Source organism: Rhyacophila brunnea, unplaced genomic scaffold (genome assembly GCF_057557595.1).
Source record: "Rhyacophila brunnea isolate RB1 unplaced genomic scaffold, BYU_Rbru_1.0 scaffold_13, whole genome shotgun sequence".
NCBI lineage: Eukaryota > Metazoa > Arthropoda > Insecta > Trichoptera > Rhyacophilidae > Rhyacophila > Rhyacophila brunnea.
Window position 1 is genome coordinate 15579739 of NW_028232785.1, and position 10565 is coordinate 15590303.

Consider the following 10565-nt stretch of genomic DNA (forward strand, 5'->3'; position numbering starts at 1 on the left):
AGGGAAGGCAGGCCAAATATTCGCTGGTTGGATGGAGCTGCCAGTGACTGCTGTATTCTGGGGGTACCGAATTGGAAAGCGGCCACACTAGATACAATTAGGGATAGGTGGAGGGAGCTGATGGAGAAGGACATTACCCTTTTTTCATGTATTCCTTTTGTTTTATCGCACTGGCCACATTCTTCTTGTTAAATAATGTTGAAAAAAGCCCTTGACTTTGATAAGTAGGTATTTTTGGTAGGAAGGCGTGCCTCAATAAAATTGGGCCTAGTGATTTCTCAAATTCTTCGTTACTTATATTTTTAGGAGAAACCAAAAAACTTTTGTCAACAGTGACAACTAGAGATTTTCAACGCGTACAATATTTTTTACCGAATGGACCTGACTAAAAGATGGCAACACTGATTTTAATTTGTCACGCGTGCTGTGCTGTCATGTTTTCCAGTTAATTCAGACAATTGCCGACTGAAAAGGATTATCTTTATAATGATATTGATCTAAAGATAGCGGTGTTCCGACGCTATACGCCGTGTTATTTCGTAATAATGACATTTGGATAGTTATTCGATAATATTTGATTATTATTAACCAACTAACAATGGATATAAAGCGCGAACCAAGCGAGGATAAATCCGATTCAGAAGTACAACGCTTTTATGATGTGCCAATTGAATGTTCAAACTTTCCTGACGACAATATTGATCTAAAACAAGAAAATTTCGACGATGCTGATTGCAGTTTTGAGGTTAGTTTTTGACAGAAGCTGATAAATTAATATTTATATATAAGGTTTGATAAGGAAATCTTAAAAAATGTGATTGTCGTTCTTAGCTGTAATGTTAATTCCAGGTAATAAGTAACACACTTCTATAACAGTACTACTTATTATCATTAATTATTAAGTTTCATATGATTGACATATTAAGGGCGGACATGCTCTGCGTAGGTCAAAATAGAGCTTTTATTACATTTTCAAACATGATCTGGGGAAGGACAAAAGAAATGGCGTATTTCAAAAAAACACTACCTTATTCTTAGGTCAATAATTATTATAAAGCAATCATTATTCGTGGAATGTTTATCACACTTGAATGGTCAAAAACATAGCTTATAATTAGTATCTTTAGAATTATCTTCAAATGTGTTAATCTTGCTCTTTTTTTGAATAATAAAATGCCTAATTCTTGTAAAATTTGGGATTACAGAGATTATCAATATAATTTTTTATCGTAAATATTTTACAAAAATAATCTCGTCATAAATTATACTAATGGTTATAAAACCATTTATAAAAATGCGTTTAAAAATTAATAAATGTAAAAAATCTTAACACATCTGCACATTCATGTACTGAAATATGAATATATTCTAAAACATTAGAGCGAGAGGTTTAAAAGAACACTATTTTATGTAATAAAAATACTTTTTGCAGTCATCAAATGTTTAAAATAAATATAATGAATAACATGGCTTCAAAATTATATAAATAGATTATCTACAACGTTTAAGGAATGTCCAGGATCATGGTTTGAAAATGCAATAAAAGTTCCATTTTGACCTACGCTGAGCATGTCCCCCCTTAATACAAATGTACCGTTGACCAACACAAACATGGAACCTCCAAACCAACCCGCCCCGCACTACACTCTGTCTTAATCGAGCGTATCACGAGACCCTACCTTACGTTTGATGTGAAGCATCAGCAGTTGTTCACGCCCGAGTATGTCTCAGGAGCAGATACTCAAGTGAACTTTGGCTGAGTTTACTGAAAGACGCAATTTAATTTTAAAAAAAAAGTACCATGACAGAGAAAGGCACGGAGACTTGACAGAAAAGAATAAATTTAATGATATAAATAAGATACAGCGTTAAAACATTACGGACAAAGAAACTATGTGAAGAGATCTTCACTTCCGCAATAAAACGCCGCAATTTTTTAAATGCAATATAAGTGGCCATTGTGGCGACCATTTCGGACAGCCCGACGGGCGCAACAGCTGATTGAACCAACTTTAAGCATATCTTCTCTCTCTGAGCTTCTCTACCGAGTGACCAAGATTTTTCCCTCTCGGTCCTCTCCCATCTCAGGTGTGAAAGCTGTCCACAGTAAGCTCATTCACTTGATTGCTCCAACGCGCCGACCCTGTCCTCTCTTTTGCCTTCTCTGGAAGATACCCAAAACCACCAGCCTCCAGGTTATGCGGTCCGCAATGAAGAGTATGCCCATATAACCTGAAGATGGCTCAGACATATTGTGGAGAGCTGTTAGTTTATATGTAGTGTTTGGATAATCGACTGCTTCATTCTGTGCTCCATCCAAAAAACATGACGCGTTCAGCGGCAATACCACATCTCCCTTGCTCTCAGAGTCCATGATTCGACAACGTACAAAAATTTTGGAAGACAGAAATATTCGTAAAAGCATAACTGTTTTTACATTTTAAAAATCAGCGCATTAATTCAAATACAAGGCTGCTTATTGCTAGTTATCTAGGGTACCTAGTTTATCATATTTTTATATTGAGGTAGGTATTATAATTGTTACACTAAGTAAGCCGTCTAAAAATGTCAAAACTGTCAATCTCGCTCTAAGAGTTAACACAGCCAAAAGAAGTGCTGTTAAAACTTGACACTTTTTGAGGTCCATTTACCTGGATCACCCAATGTTAAAACTCCAACTGTTATTAGGTACGTTTGTTTGTGCATCGTTAGTGCACATTTGTGCACGATTTTTTTTCGTTTGTGGCACCTATATTAACCGAAAAATTCCAATTTCAAATTGGGTGTTCCAGCTAAACGTTGGGTAACCCAATGTTAAATTTTCAACTTTTTTTGAGTGCGTTCGTTTGTGCATCGCTACTGCACTTTTGTGCACGCGTTTTTTTCGTTTGTGTGCGCACATTAAGGGGGTACATGCTCAGCGTAAGTCAAAATGAAACTTTTATTGCACTTTCAAACCATGATCCTGGACATACCTTAAACGTTGTAGATAATCTATTTATATAATTTTGAAGCCTTATTATTCTTTATATTTATTTTAAACATTTGATGACTGCATAAAGTATTTTTATTACATAAAATAGTATTCTTTTAAACCTCTCGCTCTAATGTTTTAGAATATAGTCATATTTCAGTACATAACTGTGCAGTGGTGTTAAGATTTTTTACATTTATTAATTTTTAAACGCATTTATAAAACCATCAGTATAATTTATATCGACATTATTATAGTGAAATATTTACGATAAAAAATTATATTGATAATCTCTGTGATCCCAAATTTGACAAGAATTGGGCAAACGAATTTAAGGCAAAATTAATGATTCAAGTATCAAGTCACCAAATTTAAAAAAATAATATCTCTCACGATATAATCTCGAAAACAAAAAAGCACGTGCACAAACGTAAGCGTTGAACGTAAACGTTGAACGTGAAAAAAACTATTAAATGAACTAAGCATATTAATCATATTAAGCATTTATTATTTTACAATTATAACAATATGTAAGTACAATAAATTGTGTATAGTTATGTTATTACTAATTTTCTGGCATTGAAGATGATTTTTCTTAAAAAATAGAAAAAATTTGAAATTTTGTTAAACATTAAAGTTGCTCATTTATCTGCCGCCATATCAAAAAAAAAACTGTTATTGTACTGGAAATATTCCTTTTTGTGACGTAATCATAGATAAAAAAAGTTAAGATCTACTTTTCAATCATTAGATTGAAAATGCTAGTTAATGAATTGGTACCGTAGTGTTCATATACTAGCTATAAGCTTCCTTAAACATTTAAATACATAAATTTTGACATTACAACTATATATTATAATCATTACAGGATATAATAATAAATAAATAAATTATGACTAATCTAAAGAATAAACACACCGTTTATTAATTGGATTAACCTCCATTAGAAAGACCACTTAATGAACACTCATATTTAACGTTAGAGCTCAAAAAACAAAAGGATATCTTACCTTTATATTCTTCAGTTACTTCAGCAAAATCAATAATTGGGTAATATATGCAGGGAAAAGGGTTAAAAAGTCACAATTAAAATTTCGGACCAGTCGCACTCCTTAGTACAGCTAGGAACAAAACTTCATGACCAAAAAAATCGATCGAATATCAGCCCACCTCCTTTGCTACTGAGACAGGAGGGGGGTTTTGAAGTTGTTTTCATATGGATATAAGTGCTGTTAACGTATAAAAAAATCCCTACTTCAGAAAAATATCACCCAATTCTTATGATTTTAAAATAATTTAAAAACTCACTGGCGACATAAACTTGAGCGATGAGTTAAAATGATGTATTTTTTAATACACGTAAAAAATCATTAGATAAAAATATTTTATTAATATGATTGAATATCATACATATTATATATTTTTTAAATTTATCTACTTTCATAATACGCAAAGATTTTAGTCAATTTTTCTTCATGCAATCAATTTTTAGCTAGGATACACAAACAAAACACTTAGATATAGTTTTTGTCAATACGTGTTTTAATCATTCACGAATGATATTGTTTCTTTCTGCATGATACATTATTATGTTTGCGTAAACCGTAGTTGGCTGCAGGAGATGTTATTAAACACACGACTGTCCTATTTATCAGCACATAATAATTACGAAGCTATACATCTCAACATGCACGTGATATAAATCATAATTTCCCCTTTCGCTACCCCAGCCTGCCAAAAAGCTTTCATATAATATGCTGCGAAGTACCCTTCCACTGAATCAAAATAGTTCTAGTTTACGTGTGCCTGAGACAACATTATATTACGATGAGCTATCGATACGTTGGTATAGTAGTCTACATGAATTAATAAGACATCTCAGCTCGCGAAATGTCATGAATATTGTATGAGCGATTCTGAAAGACGTATTTATGTAGATTGAATTATGTTTCTTTTATTATGCGACTCCAGCGCCGGAACTTTGACATTTTGAATTTTCTCTCCTAATAGTTCGCTGTGTATATGAAAATTTTATTTCGCGTATGCAAATAATGTCTCCTGCATATTATACGCATTGTATGACATTTCCGCTGCTTTGTTGTTTTTCTGTATAGTAAGTACTATTGGAGAAAACAAAAAATATAACTAGTCGTTGCTTAAAATTAAATTCGCCCATTTCTATATGGTGTGTTTATTTATCAAGCATTCATACATTTGGGTAAATATAAAAAAACAATAATAATGGGATAAATAGTTATTTTAATAGTTCATTCACTGGGAGGGGGTTCATTCACTAAGCTGCTTACTCTATTAGAAGAGAAATTTTAGTCAAAAACTTCATCTCATGCTCTTCAGAATCGATATCAAATGAAGTTTTGTAGGTAGGTACTTTAAAAACTTATTGCCTCTGACGGCTTTGACAATTGTTTCACGCAAATGGTTTTCTTCTGAATGTGTGAGTTTATGAGTTCTTAAACAACGTACCTACCTACATATCTGTTTACGTTTATATTTAAATTCATCACGTTTATAAATTTTTAAATGACATATTTGTGTACATTTGAAATGAAATTAATCACACGCAAATGGTTTTTCTCCTGTTTCGTTTTATAAGCTTTAAGATAATGTTGTGCCGAGCCTCCGTACAAGTAGCAATTTATTTTAAAGTTTATTCACCATTTTTTGTCTTTACATGTGTTTGAAGATATTTTTATATTATTACTTTAATAATTATGTTATTTGCAGAAAGTTGAAAACGATCTGATCCATATAAAGTCTGAGATCGATAATGAGGTAATCGTCATCAAAGAAGAATTTGTTGACAACGCAATCAGCCTAATTAATAACGAGAATCATCTACCTGGCTGCTCTAATCCAAAATACAGGCCAGATCAGGTACGTTCAATTATAAAGTTTATTTTTAAGCTTGACAGAACTTTAAATAGTAAAAGTAACACACTTTAACTTTTAATCATTTTTACACATTTTTTATTACTTTTAAACAATTAACTGTCAAACCAAATAGTTCCTATTCAACCGATATTAGGGAACAAAATCACGTTTTATTTATTTTAATATAATTGAATTGATAATACCAACTCTATGCTTTTTACAGATCTCTACTCAGCAGTATTTCACAGTATGTTACAGTAAACCACTGGACATCGTGAGAAAAGATACAGTTGACAATAATCTGGTCAACAACAAAATAGCACATGCAACCACTGACGTCAAAGATATGACGAAAATGCATTCAGAGATATTAATAGATGAACAAAACGTCAAAAAGGAAGTTCAGACATTATACTTGCAAAAGGAAGTTCGTATCATATTGAGAAGAGTTACATATTTTCCGCGTAACTTTATTTGCAAAGATTGTTGCGGAGTGTTTGGATCTTTAAATCATCTAAATAGTCACTGCATTTTGTGCACGAAGTCTAAGCAGATTGGGTCATATGAGACGCATACTGGTGAAAAACTACATCAATGCGATGTGTGTTTTAAAAAATTTCTGCATTTTCGCAATCTCATAAAGCATAAAATCATACATGATAAAAAACCACTTCAATGCGAGGTGTGTTATAAATTTTTCCAGCTAAATAGTGTTCTCAAAAAACATAAAATGACACATACTAATGAGAAACCACATCAATGCGATGTGTGTTTTAAAAAGTTTCTGCAATTTGGCAATCTCAAAATACATAAAATCATACATTCTGATGAAAAACCACTTCAATGCGATGTGTGTTTTAAATATTTTCAGCGAAATGGTGATCTCAAAAAACATAAAATGACACATACTGGCGAAAAACCGCACCAATGCGATGTGTGTTTTAAAAGTTTTCTGCAAATCAGTAATCTCAAAACACACAAAATGACGCATACTGGTGAAAAACCACATCAATGCGATGTGTGTTTTAAAAATTTTCTGCAATTTAACAATCTCAAAATACATAAAATGACACATACTAATGATAAACCACTTCAATGCGATGTGTGTTTTAAATTTTTTCAACGAAATAATGATCTCAAAATACATAAAATGACACATACTGGCGAAAAACCACATCAATGTGATGTGTGTTTTAAAAGATTTCTGCAAATTAGTAATCTTAAAAGACACAAAATTACACATGCTGTTGAAAAACCACATCAATGCGAGGTATGCGAATATAAATGTTGGAAGCTCGGTTATCTTAAAATGCATTATAAATTGAGACATTCGATTGGAAAACCATAACAGTTCAGTTTGTTGTTACATAAAAGCGTACATTGTTGTTTGCCATCAATTTCTTACATCGATCAGAACTTAAAAACACTCAGTTATCTTTACTTATAACATTTTTCGATTTTTTATAGCAATCCTTATGCATTTACTAGCTAAGTTAGGCTTAAAACTATATGTGGCAATGTTTTAATTAGTATATTCCTTTAAATATTATTAGTTGTTTGTGTTTATAATAATTTCTTCGGTACCGTTCGGTTATACGGAATACAGCGGAAAACGCATTTTGAAAATAGCTGATAAACTGGATTATTTGTTAGTTTGGGTTAGTTTAGGTTAGGTTTGGTTTGGTTAACCTAGCAAAAAATCCAGTTTATCGGCTATTTTCAAAATGCGTTTTCCGCTGTATTCCATATAACCGAACAGTACTATTTCTTCTTCTGTTTTAATTGGTTTCTATTATAATATCTAAATATAAGTTTGGTTAAAACTAATCGATACATTCTACCTTTAAAATTCTATATACAATAATTTGTCTCCTAATTGTTATTAATTAATTATGTTTGTGAACCCAATAAAAAAAAAATTAAAAGTAGATATTATACAATGCGTTCCGAAAAGAAACAACTGCATTACTGTACACACGACCTCTTGTTTTAAAAAAGAATGCGTTCAATGTATAATGTATCTAAAATTAATAAAAATATATTATGATGCAATATTGCGATTGTCAATAAGAAACCCTAAACCCTAGATGAATAACAGCGACAAGGTTATAACTTTGAAAATTGTTATTTCACATTTTTTAAAACGAAAATTGTAAAAATAAATCGGAACCTTGTTCAATTCAAGTATGCCTACCACCACTTGGTAAATCACACGAATCAAGCAATCATTACCGTAGTAGATTTTTGGTTTTCCAACGTGTGTCCTTCTTCTTTCTTTACTCCACGTTTCGGTCTCGTTGCAGAAGCCATTATCAAGAGATGATATGTTATGATCTTTTGATAATGGCCTCTGCAACGAGCCCAAAACGTTGAGTAAAGAAGGAAGAAGGACACAAGGTGGAAACCTAAAAATCTACTACAGTAAAAAACAACCGTGAAAGCCTCAGACATTATACAAGCAATCAATGTAAGAGAAGGTCGAGGCTTTGTGGCGGAATTTAAGCTTGAACACAAGGCTGTTCGGACTCTTGGCCATGCTACTTCGCAAGAAAATGACTCTTCGGATTTTCGGACATCCTGGGGCTACACGCGAAGAAAATTAAACGCCACGGAGTTGCAAAATATCTCGTTGTCTTTTATTTTGTAATGTTTCTTTATGGATTTGTGTTTTAATGTCAGTTTTTGATTTCAAGCCTTATTCAAACCGCAACCGTTTTATAATTACTTAGTAGGTAAACCTTGTAAATAAATGTTTTAATACAGATATTATTTTTATTAAATAACTGATCTATTAATTCCAACCTCTTGGATCTAAAATGTATGTCTAAATTCTTCTCTACATACCCCCCCCCCCACTTACTGTATATTTCACGGTAATTTAACTTTGATCATCTTCAGAGTACTTACATCAACTTTACTTAGCAACTAGTATATCACCTAAATACACAGCAGCAGATTGAGTAGTATATTGAATCAGCGAATTCTTGACCGCAGAGTCGAGCAATTACTTATATTTATAAGATCTGGCATTGCGAGTATTGGTGATAACTAGACGAAGGGAAAAAGCGCGAAATAATTATTGTATTTTCCCAAATGCTGGGGAATGACACGGTGAAGTAGTACTTATCTCAGATCCCTACTCCTTTTCATCATCATCAGCCTGAATCTATCCACTGCTGGATGAAGGCCTCTTCAAGTTGCTTCCACTTCTCTCGGTCCTGTGCATTGCGTTGCCACGTACTTCCGCAGAACTTTATCATTTAATCGATCCAGCGGCCTCTAGGTCTACCTTGTGGACGTTTTGTACTTCTTGGATACCACTGGATGACTAGATTTGTCCAACGATTGTCTCTTCTTCGAGCTATGTGTCCAGCCCATCTCCATTTAAGGCTTTTAATAAACTCTATTACATCGCAAACCCTTGTCTGCTTCCTTATCCACTCATTCCTCTTTTTGTCCTTTCGCGTTATGCCCAGCATGCACCTCTCCATACCACGTTGTGCTACTCTAAGTTTCTGGATCTCTCTTTTACTTAGGGTCCATGTTTCACACGCATATGTCATCACGGGAAGCACACACTGGTTGAACACTTTGCGCTTTAGGCACAGTGGAAGGTCACTTTTGAAGATATTATTCAGGCGGCCAAAAGCACTCCAGCCTAGCTTTACTCTGCGAACAATTTCATCAAATATAAATCCATCTATAGACACTTGTTGTCCCAGATAGATGTAGCTTTTCACCTGTTCGAGCTGAGTGCCATTGATGAGGATCTCTTTTTGGCCTGCAAAGCAGTTGAACATGACTTTCGTCTTTGTTACATTTATTTTCAAACCTACTTTGTTGCTTACTTCAGCGAGTTCCTGCATTCTGCTTTGGAGGTCTTCTGAGTCTTGCGAGAAAATTACTATGTCATCGGCAAAGCGCAGATGACTCAGGTATTCTCCATTTATGGGGATCCCTTTGTCATTCCAGTCAAGTTGCCTGAATAAGTCTTCAAGGGTAGCTGTAAATAGTTTAGGTGAGATTGTATCACCTTGTCGGACTCCTTTGCTGATAGGAAATCTGCGCGATGGTTTATGGAGATTGACAGATGCTGTTGCGCTACTGTATATATTATTGAAAATATTTATATAGCGCCCAGGGATTCCTTGTTTTCTGAGTGCGTCGAGTATTGAACATTTCTTTATCGAATCAAACGCCTTCTCACACTCCTTTTGCTTATCCGAAATAATCTTCTTTATTATTTTTTATTTTCTTATTTTTCTTACTTTCTAGTTTTTATACCTACGTCACATTACCCAGCTTCACAGTTGTTATTATTCAATTCTTAAAGATTACCAGTCAGTAAGATGACTAATGACAAAATATTGGTTCCTATGCTAACAATGAATCATTACTTAAAATTAAAACCTTCAACACTCATTGGTAGGTGTCCAGTTTCCCTTTCTTTAACTATATTCCCATCATTCTTAATTGATTCACATTCCATCCAAATGCTTACCTACCTAGTATATTAAAATCAGTATCTACCTAACTATTACCTACCCCTATCATAGCATCCAAGTTGACACCACTTTTACCATTTTCAATAGGTACCTATTATTCTATTTTCTACCGGTCGTTGTGTATAAATGTAAAAAAAATATGAGGGCGTATGTCGGTCTATAAGTGACCACATGCCTCTAAAGATAGTTTTCTA

General features: G+C 33.4%; 1 protein-coding gene across 1 annotated transcript; it reads left to right on the forward strand.

The window, feature by feature from the left end:
• Window positions 1-400: 400 nt before the first annotated feature.
• Window positions 401-7916, forward strand: LOC147076639 (uncharacterized). The gene is made up of 4 exons (XM_085940379.1): window positions 401-745; window positions 5720-5869; window positions 6090-7216; window positions 7626-7916. Exons 1-3 carry the CDS (start codon window positions 599-601, stop codon window positions 7212-7214), a joined length of 1422 nt encoding a protein of 473 aa, XP_085796505.1. The 5' UTR covers window positions 401-598; the 3' UTR covers window positions 7215-7216; window positions 7626-7916.
• Window positions 7917-10565: the final 2649 nt, after the last annotated feature.

Coding starts and splice junctions, on each gene's coding strand:
- LOC147076639 (XM_085940379.1), top strand. CDS start 599: ATGGATATAAAGCGCGAACCAAGCGAGGATAAATCCGATTCAGAAGTA. Junction 746..5,719: donor ATGCTGATTGCAGTTTTGAG/GTTAGTTTTTGA, acceptor TGTTATTTGCAG/AAAGTTGAAAACGATCTGAT. Junction 5,870..6,089: donor CAAAATACAGGCCAGATCAG/GTACGTTCAATT, acceptor TGCTTTTTACAG/ATCTCTACTCAGCAGTATTT.